Here is an 18,114-nt window from a genome sequence, read left to right as displayed (position 1 = left end):
TTTGTTTTTTTTTTTTTATATTTTATGTTACCAGGGGTCAAGTTTTGCCTCTTTGAGTACTTTTGTTCCAGTCATATATCTGTCTACCAAGAGGAGAGAAATTTTAGGCGATGGGACCTAGTAGCTCCATTGAAGTTGTCTCATGCTGTGTTTGCATCTATGAGGTCGCTCCTCGAAAACATTTTGTTTGGCATTAGTTCTTTGAAGTAATATCCACTACATTACTTCAATTTTATTGCCACATCAGCTTGTTAGAGAAGAAGATGTTTTTAGTAATGGAGACTAAGGGTCCTATTGGCGACCGGCCGATGCAAACTCTTTAGATTTTATTATATGCTTTTTTATTCCCCGTTTTATTTTTAGAATGCTCTTATTTGTAATTTCAATTTTGTATTTTTTGACAATCTTGTTCCTTTCACACTGTCAATACATTTTCCTCTGTTAAAATCCGTGTCTACATCATTTACCATCTCATCAAACTTCACCGCTCTGTAATAGGTCCCATTGTTAGCAATATACCCACCAGGTTTTCCTCAAACCATTATGGTAAATTCCTGATGAATTCGTCATGATGGGCTAACTAACCTGTTTTCATTCTCTGAATTCCCTTCACTGTTGCCTCGCCAGCATATTCCGTTACAGCAAGCAAAGTTGCCATTCCATTTTCATCATAAAAGTAGTTCCATTGCTAGCAATATACCCTATCAGGTCAACCTTCACGTATTTCACCTGGAATCGTCGTTATTTATTTTGGAATTCGTCATAAAGGGCAACAAAAAATACAGGTCAATTAGATTTATCCTCATATATAATTTTTCACTGGCGCCCCGCCAGCGTATACTTCTAGTGCGAGGTGGGGTTACTATTTCATTTTCAGTCAAAAATTTAGTTCATATCGGTCGTTAGAATCAGAGTTTCGCTGTGATATCAAATTTTAATTTTAGAGAAATGGCACCTTAGAATCTGTTCCATAGTATCTTTAAGAAGATAAAAATATAAATGTTCTTCAAAGTGATTTTATAACAATAAAAAATTTGTATTTGATAGACCAAGAATATGTCACGAGCCACATAAATATAAGTCGCGGGCCGTGTTTTGAATAGCTCCGATTAAATTGATAATAGGTTAACTACCTAAGTTTGGGGAAAGGGAATGTTAGCAATGGAGTTTGACAGCCACATTCTTAGCAATATGCCTTATTAGGTTGACCTCCACGTGGTTCCCCCTGGAAACCATCGTGAACAATTCTTGTTAAATTGGCCACGATGGGCTAACTGACCTGCTTCATTCTCACCTATTACCTTTTCTATCTGTTCTCCCTTAACTAAAGGTTGTCTGTAAGAGATTGCCCTAGCGATAAGACCGCCTTTTGTACCTTTATGTGTATATTTCAATCTGTATTTATGTTAGTATTTCATTTGAATTATTCGTCATTGTATATTTTTATTTATGGTGCAATAAAGAGTTAAATAAATAAATAAATAATCATTCCCTGGTGCCCCGCCGGTGTATCCAATAGCGCGGGTAGGTTTACTATTCCATTATCACCCATTACTACCGAAGTTTTCGGTTACTGAATGCGGGGGAGGGGGACAGTTGTGTGTGTGTAGGGCCAGCCCCCCTCCCCGGGGAGAAAGGGATTGTTAGTAATGGAGACTGATAATCCCATTGCTAGCAATATACCCAACTAGGTCGACCTCGCGGTTCTCCCTGGTAATTGTCATGGTTAATTCCTGATGAATTCATCATGATGGGCTAACTGGCCAGTTTTCATTCTCATATATCACCCTTCACTGGTGCTCCGCCAGCGTATTCTGTTAGCGCAGACGGGGTTACCATACCATTTACACCCATCAAAAAAAAAGCTCCCCTTCCCATTCCTAGAAAATAATCTTAAATACGCCAATGAAGATTAAGTAGGTAATTATGTTGATAGGTCAATTTAAGTATTTACAGAAATAAATGTTCTACGTAGGTTTTAGTAAATTTTTATTGAACTTGTAAACTAAATCACGGTAACATTAAAACAGGATAAAAGAATTGTGTATCTGATAAGTACTTATTCACAATAAATAAAAGGAAAAAAATTACAATAAAGACAAAAACAGCTTACTTAATCATCACCATTACAACGTATATTACGTCACAAAATATTTGCATCCAGCGACTTCCTGCAATACTCTTGAGATCGTCACTCCATTTCGCAAGGGGTCGTCCTACACTAACTTTGCCTATACGAGGTCGCTATTCGAGATCCTTCTTTCCTCATTGGTTAACATTGGCTCAAGCTGTATAGCTGGCCATTTTAATTTGGAGACTATGTCGGTGACTTTAGTTTTCTGCGATTTTCCATATTCCGGATTTTAATATGTAGTAAAATTCTGAACATAGGCCTCTTCATAGCTCGCTGAGTGACTTGGAGTATAACTGGCAAGGCGAACTGGTTAAACACTTTCGTATTTGGATAATTGGAGATGTGGCGAGTATCTAATAGTAGTTTCCCAAGTGCTGCCCAGCCAAGTTGGATTTTTCGACTTATCTATAACGGTTATACCCACAAGATTATTTTTAGTATAAATAGAATATTATTTAAAGTATAGTTCATCTATGTACCAACTTTTATTAAAGTCTTTTCAGTCATTTAGGTATGTTTGTGTAACAAGTATCGAAACATCTTTACAAACTCACATTAATAATATTAGTAGAATTAGGAGCTATTTAAGCTTCTTTATAAACATATTTTACAATATGTATATAACTCGTAAATGTCTAAATAGTGTTTATTAGCTGTTTGAAAAAATATCACATGTAATACTTCTGCTTTCACGATTTGAAAGTGAATAAAAAATATTTACAATAGTTGATATACAAAACAACTTGTGAATCTTTTAGATTAGTAGCTTCTAGCTAAACATTATTACTATCACAATCTCAGACATAAACTATGATTTAAACCTTATTTACTACTACTTTTTTCCTTATACTTTTGTATCACGTATGGAATGTGTCTTGTAAATCGTTTGCAGCCATTGTTTGCAAATATGGGTTGACTCTCAGTAGGTCCATATGTTATTACACTAAGAGCATCACTGTGAACAAAAAGACATCACAATTTAAGAAATGCATAATTTACTTGAATTAAAATGGGATGGAAACTGTGTTATTCGTTTATTCTGGCGGGGGATCAAGGTATGATAGATAAGATAAATGGGATTTAGTAAGATATTGCTAAGATTCTCCATTTTTTTTTTATTGTAAGTGCAGATTAGTATATAATATACTTTATAGATTGTTAAGAATCTATCTACCCTGTATTTTGTATTGTAGCGTAGTGCCAGCATTGTAACAGTTTTACAAAAACTTTTAAGTGAGATTTTTAATCTAAGTCTATCATGATTATTATATTCCCTTAAAAAAATTATGCTTATTTCTTCAATTTTAATGACCTGAGAGGCGAGACCCGAACTATAACGAGAACACTATAAAGGTATTAATGCATGTAGATTTATTTTATTGCAATTATTATTCTTATCAGTATTACATATATATTTTTCATCTAATACAACTTACTCCAACATTTCCTTAGTGGGTTGCAGTATTCCATGTGCACGAAATTCTGCCAATGCGCATAATTCTATATGATGTTGTTCAAGAGGTAGGAATGGTATATAGTGGTCGATTAAATGCTGTGCAATTGTTATTGATTTTTCAAAACCACCTGAAATTATTAATAAAAAAATTAAAAAATGCTCTATTTCTTTTCGGTAGATAACAGTTTTGTGAACATAGAGTTTCAGAATCATAAAATAAAAAAAAAAAATTAAACGAGCTTGTAGATTAGTTTATTAAAGAACATTTTTATTTTATTAAATTCTCAAGTCAAGCCGATTTTTTTGTGTCATGGGCACATCTATTTCTTCAGGCAGTTCCTAAATATAGTTTTTTTATGAAAACTTAAAACTATTTTATAGTAAGTCCAACCTTGGTGATATGCTGTTCTTCGTATAGTAGGTTCAAAGTGATAAAATTCAACATCACTTCTCTTTACACCTTCTACATACAAATCTAGTAAATTATCTGCTATTTCTTTTCCACCAGTGTTTGATATAAATATAAAAATACTGTTTCTGAAATGTAAATATAAACAATAAATTGCAAATATAGAAAAAACATCAGAGGCATTTAATATTGATATATAGCAGTTTAGAATCATAACCATTATCAGAGTGAAAGGAAATTATAATATTATATTATAAATAACATTATAATGCTGTATTGCCCTTATTACTACTATTATACATAATTTTATACATCACAGTATACACAGGTATACATTTATTTATTTACACTTTATTGCACCAAGTAAAAAGAGAAATAACAAATACAGTAAATATTAATGAGAAGTGATACAAAAGGTGGCCTTATTGCTAAGCAATCTCTTCCAGACAACCTTTGGGTAGAGGACATTGAGAAAAAGACAGGGTAGGTGGCGCTCTATTATATAATTATATATATTACGAAATCTTAATACTAAATAATAGTTTTACCTCAGCAACTCTTATGAAGTGTATTCTAGGAGTTTGTATATTGCCATAACTGGTTATATCAGGTGGATTACATGCTTGTTTATCATATTAGTGGTGTAAAAAAATTAATATGAAGAAATTTTCCATCCACTTATAAAAACTTATTAAGTCTTATAACTTGGTACAGAACCCTTATAAGAGGAAAATAGCAGTGAAATAAATATTTAATATATAGTCTTGTTATTACTACATAAGTAAGATGGCTGACATTCAAGGGTTTTATTTCTTTCTCACACACAATCAATCCCTTAGTTGTCTCTTGTTACATTTCAGGGATGAAAAGAAGTTGTGCCATATTGTACCTGTATTTCTAATATCTTGTCTTTCACACACACTACACCTAGAAGAAAAATATTATACAGACTATTAATATTACCTGAAGTCCACACCATCCACAGCATGATAATGATCAAACATAGGCTTTATTGCATCAAGAACTGATGGACACATATGATGTATTTCATCAATTATTATTAAGGATTTTGGGCATTTCTTCACCATTTCATTGACTTTATTAACTAATTCTCTCTGTAACAGTCAATAGATATATCTTTTAACAAAATAACATAATTTTCAGAATATTAATTATATTAATTTTTTCAGTAATATAATGATTTTTGTTTATACTTATGTATGTACCATTTTATAATTTTTATGTTATACTTAGTAAATATACAGTATTTATTGCATATAGGTATATACTATCAAATGTTATTTAAATAAGTAAATTTCAATTATAAAAGTCTAATGATATCTATTAGCCTTTAGAAACATTTATATGTAAATAAAGTTTAAGATACATATTAGGAGATCATACTATAACATACATGTTTCAAAAATTATGATTGGTGATAGAAGTAAGAGGAAGACATACAGTGGCCACTCCAATTGGCAGGATAAGGGTAAGACAGTTTATTAATTATAGTAATAGAAACAGTAATAAACTTACCTGACTCTTCTGTACATCTTCACAATCAAAATCTGTGCTACCCATGAACATTTTAACAAATTTACTTTCCATCCCTTTCTTATAGACAGCTTCAGCTATCAATGATGTAGCATAATTTTTACCAACTCCAGATAACCCATGTAAACTTATAACCAACGCCTTTTTATTTGGTTTGCTTTTATCATTTACTGCAGCTTTATGAGCACTAAGAATATTCACTAATTCATTGACCAATGGCTGACCGAACATTTTTTGTGCAAATGATTCTTTTAATTCTAAAAATAGTAAAATCAACATATATATATATACAAAAATTTTAACACTGACCTAAATTATTTTGCTGATGACTTAGAAATATTATTATCTCTTTTCAATTTTACTATAGGGTGTAACAATTGTATTTGCATGGATGTTTTAGTCTGTAGGGTAATATGGCAATGAAATTAATGAATGAAATGTCCTTGGAAATAGGAATACATGAGAGGGTTTTTTAATGGATGATAATAGAATGGTAACTCCGCCTGCATTATTAGTTTAGACTGGCAGGCCATCAGTGAGGACAAAGTAGGTTAGTTAGAACATTGTGACAAATTTACCAATGAATCAATCACAATTGTTTCCAGGGGGAACTGTGAGGAAGTCAACCTGATAGAGTATATTGTTAGTAATAGGCTTGCTAATCTCCATTACTAACAATCACTTTTCCTCCGAGTTTGTTATGTTAGCTCATTGTGATGAGACCTGAAATTAAGCACAACAATGGTTTCCAGGGAGGGGAGCCATGGGGAGGTCATGGATACCTGATACCTGATAGGGTATACTGCTAGCATTAAAACTGGTAGTCCACATTATTAATGATACCTTCCATTCCTACATGAGGGGTATTATGAGTGTTAATGTATTTTGTGGTGCTCAAGATACTAATATTGTATATACAAGTGATACAGGCATGCAATATCGTGGGAAATAACTTCTAGTTTATAAATATACGTCCAACGATAAGCTGTCGGTATGTGTAATACTTCCAGCTATATGACAGCATAGTTAACAACAAAATTGTACTTAACTCACTTTCCAAATCGTAGGGGATGTAAGCATCATTACAACATTCCATATAACGACATACAGTGTTATCTTTAATAGGAGTTTCCCATTTAAACCAAGCCCCTGCTAATGCTGCAGCAGTAATAGCCGTCAAGGTTACGAACTCGGAAACTACATAATTGTAGCTCAAAACAAATACAAAAAATACAATGTAGTAATTGATTTTCATATGTACCATTTTTAAATTCAGAGGGTTATCAATTTCTTTTGTTTTAAAACATATGTTTTTGTAATTTTAAAAATAATGTTTTTGTAATTTCTCAAACAAGTATCACAGATTAATAGACAGATTGACGTAGACTGACAGCACCTAAGAACATGGAATTACCCTAAGATAAAAGAATTACATAGAAGGAATGATAAAATAAAAACTATAATTCATACGATTGCCTCCTTTCTTCTTATGTAAATATAATTAGTAAAAAGAGGACGAAAGATATTTCATCAGTTGCTATTTTTCTCAATTCATAGCAGGCTAGTATATAAAAAATGTTTGATGTGTTAATTATTTATCAATGACAAATTTTAAATTACAAATTTTACATTACTAAATTGATAATTTTATCACTCCTCCTACTATGTAATTTATTGTTCTTAGAGTCCATCTGTTAGTCAGATTGTCCACAAATGTACTCTGTGTACTGTCTGTCAGTCACAAAGTTCAGTGTAAATCTTTTTAATCTGTGAAGGAAAATAAAAAAATAAATGTGTATTTAGTACATGCACGTGGTTTTATTGTTTTTTCATTTTATTCCAACCATATTTCTTCGCTCTTAATAGTACTAAATATAATATTTACATTTATAAATATAATATTACAAAGTTCTACCGGATACTGGAAGCAATAGTTGATAATACGTCGATATTAGTTTGTGTCACAGCTTTGTGTAGTGTTCAATAATTTTCTAAAAGAGGAGTTATGGGGAAAAAAAGGAGACTGGCTAATAAAGATGACGATTTTGAATATGACCCTGTACCCAAACATTTAGTTACTTCACACATACAAAAACAGGAAAAACGTCTCATAGTTATTTTGGAAAATGCACAATTAGAAACAGTCAAAGTGAGTTTATATTGTTTATTACTTTAACTGTAATATAGGTATTGCACTAGTGATCCGGCGCACCTCTACACGGGTAGATAAAATTTTCGAAAACAATATATAGTCTATGTTGTTCACAGAAAATTTATCTTTATACAGGTGAAAGATCTGTTAAAGTTGATTGAGTAGTTTTTGAGTTTATCCATTACAAACAAACAATTAATTCTTTCTTCTTTATAATATTAGTTGAGACATATGAACAATATTTTAGGAAAGTGCAGAATATATTATACTAGAGATTGATAGAGAGAGTAGAGAAGACAGAAAATGAAATGGGAAGATTGAAGTTATCTGTGGGTGATAATGATGAATGGAGAAGGCTTGCAAATGATAGAAGTCAGTAGGTTTTTGGCATCCTATGATAAATCATGTTATGCTATGGAAAACAGAAATTAGAGATATACTGTAATATATAATAAATTTTTAGTGTAAGAGCAGTTGTAAACATAACTACAAATTTCAGAATAAAGGGAATTTTTTTTTCCAAATTTAATGTCTTCCTTCTTAAGTAGGGGAGATGATAAATTAACCCTTGATAAAAGCACAATGGGTCAAAATTCAGGGTCACAGAGAGAGAAATTGATGCACTATGCCAGCAGTACCCAAAAGAACTTTTTTGCATCTTATTACTATTGATTTAGAAAGAAAAAAAGTGTTTCAATAAAATCTTTTCATTATATTCTATCAAAACAGACTACAAATAATTAAACATTGTATTACTATTTTTTTATTACAATTGAAAAAATATTTAAGTCTTATAAAGTACTTGAATATCCCATTCAAGTACTTAAGTACTAGTCAGGACATAATAAGTTATTTAACAAGTACCAAAATACTGGAATATCAAAAACAGTTGACATATCAAAGATGCTCTACTTGAGACTTCTTTGAGTTTTTCACTACTTCATAGTTTTCAAGTTGGTCATCCATGCCCACTTGAAAAATTCACCTGTATACTGTGATGCCTGTTATATGACATCAATCATTTATTGTCTTCACTCTTTATTAAAGCATTCCACACGTCTCTTGGATCACAGATTCCAATGGTTTATCTTAATGCTGTTAAATGAGTTATATCTATATACAAATATTTCAACTTATATATATTTTATCTAAAATTAATACATAATATTTGTTATAAAAATGTTTCAGGCAGGTAATAGTTTCGAGTTGTTGAATTGTGATGATCATGCTAACATACTACGCAAGAATGACCGTGATCCAGGCTCATGTCGCCCGGATATTACACATCAGTCTCTTCTGATGTTAATGGACTCTCCACTGAATCGTGCTGGATTACTGCAAGTGTATATACATACTGAGAAGAATGTTCTCATAGAAATAAATCCACAAACCCGAATACCAAGAACATTTAAAAGATTTGCTGGATTAATGGGTAGGTGGTAACAATTATTTTCCTATGAATATATTATATAAAATTAAATTAGGATGGCAAGTGCCAAGTGTGTCACAATGATCAAAGAGTTAATTAATTCTTTAAATCTAATTTTTAATTAAAAAAAAGTAAAATTTAATACTAAAAATACCACAATAATACAATTATTGTGGTATTTTTATATTATTTTTTTTACCAGACTGGCAAAATAAAAAGTCAAACCCACCCAGTTATTTTGATATAATAAGAGAATCAAATGTATTAAAAAGAATTAATTTTATATAGGATGAAATAAAACTATAATCATAAATCAGTTTCAAAGTTTTAAACAGAAAGAACGAAATATATATTTTGTTTTACTCTACACTTAATGACAAAAAAAATATTTTAAGAATGATTTAAAAATGAACAAAAAGAAAAAGAAAAGTTAACAAGCAAAAAGCAAAGCATTTCTAAAATAATTTTAATATATTTTATTAAAGTATTAATTATTATTGGTCATTTTAGATTTTTTTTTGCAACACAAAATTTTCTGTACTTTGCACAATACTTAACAATCTTGACTTGCTCTTTTTTTTATCGAAATAACAGTATCAAATTAATAGCTTAATTAAAAAGATTTCTATCTTAATTTATTTTGAAGAACTAAATTTAATAAAATTATTTATAAGTATATAGTATATGTATTTAAAAAAATATATTTTTAATATTTCTTTATTTTATAACTGGCATACAATCACACTAGTTTGCAAACTAGGATCCACTGTGTTTTGAGGAATCAGCTTAAAAATACCTAGATATTCATTGGCTTGTTTCTCATATTACTACTGTGCCCCAGTGTGTAAACGTAATACACATTATGCCCCTAGGGATGCAACCCTTAATACCCAGATTTAAGCCAATGTATAAATAAAAAAATATATATCCCACTTTACACAGGTGGGATATATAATCTGTTATTTAATTTAATAATTTTTAAAACCAATTTTTTATTGTGGTAGGGATGTGAAATATTATGATAATATTTTTATTGACTTTTTGAGATGGGTCATTTAATGTAAATATTTATTTTATTTTTTTAGTTCAATTGCTACACAAATTCTCAATCAGAGCATCAGATGGGCCTATGAAATTATTGAAAGTCATAAAGAATCCAGTTACCTCACATCTTCCTGTTGGAGTGAAGAAGATAACAATGTCATTTAGTTCAAAAATTGTACAGAACTGCAGAGATTTAGTACCAGAAAATGATCCTATAGTCTTGATAATAGGAGCCATGGCCCATGGCAAAGTTGAGGTGGATTATTCAGAGGATGTAATATCCATAAGTAATTATCCATTATCAGCTGCATTAACATGTGCCAAATTGTGCTCAGCATTTGAAGAAGTTTGGGGTGTAATGTAATAAAATTAATAGTATTTACTCAACTTGCTTTTTGTGTATTATTACAGTATATTTTTGACTTTATTTTTGATCATATTAAATAGCGGTGGAAAATAAAGTATCTACGGCCTAACATTAAACAAAATTGTCTAAAAATATCTTACAGTATGTAAATATTTGTACATTTCTTGTATCATTAACAAAGTATAAATATAGTGTAAGAGTTCTTTAGAATAAAAAATAACACAGGCAAATTGAAATTCTTACTACTCCTGTACTGATATTTTGAAGAAATCTTTGTCGATATGAAACCAGTCTCGATAATAATTTTTGCAATTAGGAGGGTTTACTCCCGTTTTCTACGTGTGGCACAGAAAAGACCTTTCTTTCCTTTCCTTTAGATGTTTTAAGAAATGACTAAAGGAATTTAATGGTTAAAGAATGGACAGGAGTGTCCTTCTTAAACCAGATATGTCTACCAGGATTTTTGTAATGCAACTTAGAATGACAAACAAGCTGACGTCCACCTGATGGAAAGTAGTAACCGTCGCCTATGGACATGAGCAGTACCATGAATATAACAGAGTATACTCTTCCGCCCAAGATACCTCCCATGCGTTGCGATTCCTGAGAACTCAGGAGTTATTCTTCTGTATCCTGTAAATTCACTGCCATATCCCATCTTTCAAACCGAAACACAGCCATGTAAACACAACTGCTTCACCGTAGAAAACGAATGGGTCAGACGTGCCCAAGCAAACGACTACACATAATAAATATCAAAAAATCTTATTAATCTGAGATATAAAATAGTTACTGGCATATATGGGTTAAAACATCTCCAAAGTTTAACTGCAGTTGCCAACCCGCCTGCCGAGCGCGACAACTAGCAATGCCTCCTATGTTCAGCGGACATTTAAAAGCTGATATGATGATGTTTATGGTATTGGCGTCATATTAATTTTATCACAATTGAAATCGCAGTTTTTTCTTAGATTATAGCGAGGACCAAAAAAGCCGTTTTACCTATGCAAATACTAGCGTTTTTTCTAGGAATTTTCGAGTAAATAAAAAAATACATATCTTTTTTTTGTTGTTTGTAAGATAGAAGTGAGTGTGCCAACTTTTTTTATGTACTTTAAAATGGCAAAATGTCGACGGTTCAATAGAAATTGTTAGCTTAAGCAGTCGTCTATAAATATGGAACGCTGCGTGGACATCATAGAATATTCTGGACTAAGGTGTTATGTTTCCATCTCGTTAAAATTAATTGCCATATTTCACCTTTCAAATTATGTATTATCTTTATTTTCAATAATAATGTATGCCTATAACAATTATAAAAAAATATTGTTTCGACATGAAATATACACATGAAACACGCGACGTGCTGCATCGTGCTGAATAGCTTAAAGTTCTTTGTGACTGGAATGAAATTTAGAAATTTATATTTTTCGTCACATACTAAGAAACTAAGTGGGTACGTATACATTATATGAACAATATACGTAGTTTTTTTTAATAGGTGATAATGGAATGGTAACCCCGCCCACGCTATCGGGATACGCTGGCGGAGCACCAGTGAAGAATGATTGGTGAGGATGAAGCAGGTCAGTTAGCCCATCGTGACGAATTCAACAAGAATTGTTCACGATGTTTTCCAGGGGGAACCACGTGGAGGTCGACCTAACAGGGCATATTGCTAGCAATGGGGCTATCAAACTCCATTGCTAACAATCCCTTTCCCCCCATTTCAATATACGTAGTTAGTATAACGTACTGTGTATTGATACGAACTATCGTAATATACGGTTGACTTATGTGCTTATTACTGCTATTTAAAATAAATAATTACATAGCTGTATGGATAGATGGCGACACTATGAACATCATAGTAGTTGGTTACAGAGGAAGTAAAATATTTGAACCAATAATAATCCTACTTAATCACACTGGTCCTCGATAAAAATAATTTTAAAACTCTTCCATTGTCAATATTCATTTTATCAAGCGCATTTGGGTTCGGATTTGAATATTCTCACATGCAGTGTGAAGATTTGAATTACGATTGTCATATTTAAAATTAATTTTCAGTGTGGCCTTGTCTTTAAAAAAAGGTGCATATCTATGTACAATTAGTTATGTCTGCGCATAGACGAAAATACCATTAACATCCTGGGTTGGGCACCAGATAATTCTAGGGTGGGCAAGACCTACCTCGTCTCTTAAATACCTATGCCTATAACAAATTTACATTTGAATTCAAAACTCAATGAGCACAATCAGAAATACTTTCCTACATTGTATATTTTATATATACGTATTTCTCTATCAATATACTTTGGGGCAATTCCCACAAAAGTCGACCTCCACGTGGTTCCCCCTGGAAACCATCGTGAACAATTCTTGTTGAATTCGTCACGATGGGCTAACTGACCTGCTTCATCCTCACCTATCATTCTTCATTGGTACCCCGCCGGTGTGTACCGATAACGCAGGTGGGGTTACCATTCCATTATCATCTATTAAAAAAAATCCTTACAAAAAGGGGGGAAAGGAATTGTTAGCAATGGAGTTTGATAGCCCCATTGCTAACAATATGCCCTAACAGGTCGACCTCCACGTGGTTCCCCTTGGAAACCATCGTGAACAATTCTTGTTGAATTCGTCACGATGGGCTAACTGACCTGCTTCATCCTCACCTATCATCCTTCATTGGTACCCCGCCGGTGTGTACCGATAGTGCAGGTGGGGTTACCATTCCATTATCATCTATTAAAAAAAATCCTTACAAAAAGGGGGGGAAAGGAATTGTTAGCAATGGAGTTTGATAGCCCCATTGCTAACAATATGCCCTAACAGGTAGACCTCCACGTGGTTCCCCTTGGAAACCATCGTGAACAATTCTTGTTGAATTCGTCACGATGGGCTAACTGACCTGCTTCATCCTCACCTATCATCCTTCATTGGTACCCCGCCGGTGTGTACCGATAGCGCAGGTGGGGTTACCATTCCATTATCATCTATTAAAAAAATTAATATTAATTAATTAATATTTGCATGCCATTTGATGTGGCGAAACATAATGGACATCTTATAAACTTCACAAATGCAACACCTTTTCTACAATGTTTCTAGCAAATAAATTTCATTTCATTTCATTTCATTTCATTTCATTTCATTTCATTTCAAAAAATCCTTACAAAAAGGGGGGAAAGGAATTGTTAGCAATGGAGTTTGATAGCCCCATTGCTAACAATATGCCCTAACAGGTCGACCTCCACGTGGTTCCCCTTGGAAACCATCGTGAACAATTCTTGTTGAATTCGTCACGATGGGCTAACTGACCTGCTTCATCCTCACCTATCATCCTTCACTGGTACCCCGACGGTGTGTACCGATAGCGCAGGTGGAGTTACCATTCCATTATCACCCATTAAAAAAAGCCCCAAAGATAAACCGACTTCAATAATGACAAAACCAGTTATTTTGATTTAAACAACAGATTTTGTTAACATTTGTATGAAACTAATCTTTAAATCTAAGTATTCTTTCAGATATAAATAGAATTTTCTAAATCGGTTTAGAACTAAGGGAGTTATGGCGTAACAAACATAAAAAAAATACAACCGAATTTAAATTAAACCTTTTTGAAGTCGGTTGAAAATGAATCACGTATTAGGGAAGCTAAATAAACTAGTCACACTGTACAAAAATGGGGTCTACATTCCTCACTAGTATCAATATGCCACCACTGCCATTTTCTGCCATCGTACGGCTTACCATCAACAGGGAGTTCACCCTCATGTCCTATAGCCTAAATCTCCTAGAAACACTCAGGTTATGGAATGAGCTCCCTGCCGAGGTTTTCCCAAGAGACTACAGCATGCGATTCTTCAAAAGGGGGGTAAAGAGGTTTCTTCAGGGTCGACAACGCGCGCGCAATACCCCTGGTATTGCAGGCGTTCATAGGCTACGGTAACCACTTACCATTAGGTGGGCCGTATGCTTCATTGCCACCTCAGTGGAATAAAAAAAATATATGCTCTAATAGGCCGACCTCCACGTGTTCCTCCTTGGAAATTTTTGTGTAATTACTGATCTACATTCATTCTCACCTATCACCTTTTACTGGTACCTCGTCAGCGTATAGTTAGGTATATCACCTTATAAAAACACGAATAAAATCCTGTGTTATCTATGCTAATATTATAAAGTGGAGTATTTGAACGCGCTAATGCTAGCATTAGTAAAAAAATGTTCAAATTCTACTGTTAATTTTAGAATGAATGGTTGAATGTAAATATTTTTTTGCATTTGATAGCTAATTTTTTGAGGAAGGTTATAGGCAACATCATGATACAACCACGGGTGAATCCGCGGTATACAGCAAGTTATTAAATATACCTATCCTTTAATATAAGACAGGGAATTTATTTTGTGTTCACATCAATCTATTTTTTGTGGTTCGCATTCTTTCCTTAATAGTGGAGTGCTTACTTGACCTGTCTAGGAATGTAAAGGCGGGACGGGAACTATGGAATGCAGTGTTTTTTTCTTGTTATCGTAAGTATCAATCTCATTTTGTTACAAAGAATTTTGTTGGAGCTTATTTTTCATCTACTTGCTATGTTGACATTGACACCATAGACTTATACATACGGCGTATGTTGCCGATTAATAACATAGATTGTCATTCTTCTTTTACATCGTGTATTATATTAATCAAAGTTATATATACGTATATTAATTTATTTGAGATAATCATAGATAAGTATAATCCACACCAATGTCACCAATCTGGTCCAGGAAATACTGTGTTTGACAAACCAACTCAAATAGAAATACCATAGAACTCGAGAACTGATTCATGTAAATCAACGTGTGATCCAATGATAAAAGTTTTTAATGTTCGGTTCTGTATTAATCTCTCTTAATACATGGAAGTATTATTTCACGTTTATAATATAAATAATATTTATAAGGATGAAAGACGCTTAAGAAAACGAGACCTATTCGAACCAAACAATAGGTTGACTAAGACCATAAAATTCAATGTCTTTTTCCTCCATATCAGTCCTATCGATTTAATTTATAAGAATAGGAATGATAAATTAAAAAAAAAATCCCTTGAAAATCAAAATTTTTAATAGTATCTTATCATATGGGCAAAATCAAGGAGGTATCTTGTGAACAAACTCATTGTTATACTACAGACTGTGTTACAAACATCGAATTCGTTAATGCTAAAATATTGCAAAACCATTGTGGTCCTTTCTGATGAAGGATAAAAGCATATAAAAGGCGCAACAAGGCCAAGCACCATTTCTTAGAAATGTTTGGTGGCGCCGACAGCGGACCTACCTACCATGATATTCCACCGCACACTTTTGTTTTATTTAAATTAAAAATTTAAATATCCCTTTTATTTTATTTTTGTGTCTAAAGAGACACAAAAATAAAATAAAAGGGATATTTTTATGTAAAAACTCAATATTCCGTTGCTTGCTCAGTTATTATTGTAGATGTAACTAGTGTAAGTACCCAAAATATGTCTTGTACGACGACGAGGATAATTGACTTAAGTATGAATTAGTTGGATTCTTTTGGAATATATACACAGCAATATGTAAATTTAAATTTATCTAATAACAAATAATTTCAGATTGGAAGACTACGACACTCACTATTCTCTTATTATCTATGTAAGTTTTTGACGATATTTTTATGTAGCAAACATACAAATATCGTTTAAGACTCTCAAACGTAACGTAATGCCTTGTCATCGGTACCGCTGTACGGATTGGAATAAAATTTATTACGCAGATAGAGATCATAGGTATTCTAGGTAAATTCATAAGGTACCTTTTTTCAATTCACGTGGGCAAAGCTGTAGGATTTGTGTGTTAAATACCGTTGTATTTTATAACCAGTGTTATAAATACAGATAGTTGTTTATTTTAGTGAAAGAGGTTTGTTTGAATCGAAGCATTTGGCGTTCCATTGTATCTGCCTACCCTAATGGGCGTGACAGGTATGTATGTATGTATGTAAGTTGTTTATTAATTTTTATAGTCATTAATCCATCCCGGAAGATACCCAGATATAAAAATAGTACATAGTTGTTTTTATAGAATGTTATCAGTAATTAAGATATTTATTATTGTCCATTTTACATAAGTCTACCTACTTACGTAATATACTTCACTAATACTTATGAACATTTTGTTTTAATTTACATAATGTTATTGAACTATACTGTTATATTGTTAATTTAATTGTTAAACTTATATTAAGTAGTATTGTAGTTGCTGTGGACAGGAAGTGAGTGGAATTCTTCCATGAATTGCCTCATCGTACGTACGCCCGTCACACTGCTTGTTGTTGACTCAGGAGGTGGCGTGATTCTGACTAAACTTGTGCAAATGCAATGTCATTCCACACGCATTGCATTTTATTTATATGGCAACTATTATTCTCATTAGTCTGGTTTTAAGTAAATCATAAATAAGTATTTTATTAGTCAATGTTAACAGAGACTATTATACGTATTTTACTTTACGGAAGTAAAATACTTATAGGTATACTTAGTTTCTTTGTTATAATTGTTTGTATGTGCAGATATCTTATAGGTACAGATATAAAAGGTAACATAGCCATACATCGAATATAGAATTTGTAGCCAATGAGGCTATTTATATTTGACAATAAAATCATGTTAGTACAGCCATCTAGCCATAAAAAATTAGCAGATATACAGATACACAGCCTATATTTGTTTGATATGTAGTGCAGTAGTTTTAGACAACAAACAATACAGACAATCTAAAAATTATTGGCTCAGTTTGTATTGAAGGAAAAAAAAATACGACATATTTTAATCTCTTATAAGATTTTTTATATATATACAATATTGTCTAGTCACCATTTTATTATAAGTATCGAGTTAAGTAGGTAACTATTTAAAGATAGAGATACATTAGTTGTTTTGTTAATGATAGGAGTTCTGTGAAAATGTTATTTTATAATGTGTGCTTACTGTTATATAAATGTCTTTTAAAAGTTAAACCAGTTGATCTTCTATATATTAGCATATGAGGTAGTTTTAACATAGCTTTAGCTGTATGCCTGAAAGAAAAAAGGAAAAAAAAAAAAGAAAACCGTACCAAGCCTCATGCGAACAGCCATTCAAAATTTCATCCAGATATATCGAAATCGAATTTTAAGAGGAACTCTGTCAGTTAGCGTAGTAATCTGGTAATAGTAGGCTAATATCCTTCTCTAATAATGCGAAATCTCTGCCTAGCAGTGGGATGTTTATAGTTCATTACATTTATGGTTATTAGTTGGTTTTTGCCGCCTTTTTTATCATTGATTATTCCTTGCATAAAGTATGTCGGCAGTATTATAGAAATAATATCTAACGACGTGATGCCGGTTTAGGATTTTTTTTTTATGTTAGGGAGGCAAATTAGAAGACGATTCACCTGATGGAATAAGGCTACCGTCGCACATGAACACGAGAGGAATCGCTTGTGCGTTGGTTTACTTACGTTGATTTACATGAATGCAATAAATAGATTGTTTCTAAGA

The 18,114-nt window shown here is 32.4% G+C and overlaps 2 protein-coding genes across 2 annotated transcripts; one reads left to right on the top strand and one right to left on the bottom strand.

The window, feature by feature from the left end:
• Positions 1–1,972: 1,972 nt before the first annotated feature.
• Positions 1,973–6,922, bottom strand: LOC113522379 (torsin-like protein). The gene is made up of 6 exons (XM_052901760.1): positions 6,607–6,922; positions 5,536–5,810; positions 4,963–5,114; positions 3,982–4,127; positions 3,571–3,718; positions 1,973–3,089 (listed from the first exon to the last, which is right to left on the bottom strand). The coding sequence occupies exons 1-6, from the start codon at positions 6,815–6,817 to the stop codon at positions 2,957–2,959; spliced, it is 1,065 nt and encodes a 354-aa protein (XP_052757720.1). The 5' UTR covers positions 6,818–6,922; the 3' UTR covers positions 1,973–2,956.
• Positions 6,923–7,310: 388 nt separating this feature from the next.
• Positions 7,311–10,605, top strand: LOC113522939 (ribosomal RNA small subunit methyltransferase NEP1). Its single transcript, XM_026908793.3, has 3 exons — positions 7,311–7,702; positions 8,894–9,137; positions 10,220–10,605. The coding sequence occupies exons 1-3, from the start codon at positions 7,559–7,561 to the stop codon at positions 10,540–10,542; spliced, it is 711 nt and encodes a 236-aa protein (XP_026764594.1). The 5' UTR covers positions 7,311–7,558; the 3' UTR covers positions 10,543–10,605.
• Positions 10,606–18,114: the final 7,509 nt, after the last annotated feature.

This window comes from Galleria mellonella, unplaced genomic scaffold (assembly GCF_026898425.1).
Source record: "Galleria mellonella isolate WM207_F2 unplaced genomic scaffold, CSIRO_AGI_GalMel_v1 utg797, whole genome shotgun sequence".
Taxonomy (NCBI): Eukaryota; Metazoa; Arthropoda; class Insecta; order Lepidoptera; family Pyralidae; genus Galleria; species Galleria mellonella.
Note: the sequence above shows the minus strand (reverse complement) of the source record. Positions and strands in the feature narration are given on the sequence as shown.

Bases quoted from the DNA above. Each gene is read 5' to 3' on its own strand.
- LOC113522379 (XM_052901760.1), bottom strand. From the start codon at position 6,817: ATGGTACATATGAAAATCAATTACTACATTGTATTTTTTGTATTTGTT. The intron at 3,719-3,981 runs GTTGGACTTACT...TAATAATTTCAG, and splicing joins AAGAACAGCATATCACCAAG to GTGGTTTTGAAAAATCAATA. The intron at 3,090-3,570 runs GTAAGTTGTATT...TTTTGTTCACAG, and splicing joins CCCACTAAGGAAATGTTGGA to TGATGCTCTTAGTGTAATAA.
- LOC113522939 (XM_026908793.3), top strand. From the start codon at position 7,559: ATGGGGAAAAAAAGGAGACTGGCTAATAAAGATGACGATTTTGAATAT. The intron at 7,703-8,893 runs GTGAGTTTATAT...AAAATGTTTCAG, and splicing joins CACAATTAGAAACAGTCAAA to GCAGGTAATAGTTTCGAGTT. The intron at 9,138-10,219 runs GTAGGTGGTAAC...TTATTTTTTTAG, and splicing joins AAGATTTGCTGGATTAATGG to TTCAATTGCTACACAAATTC.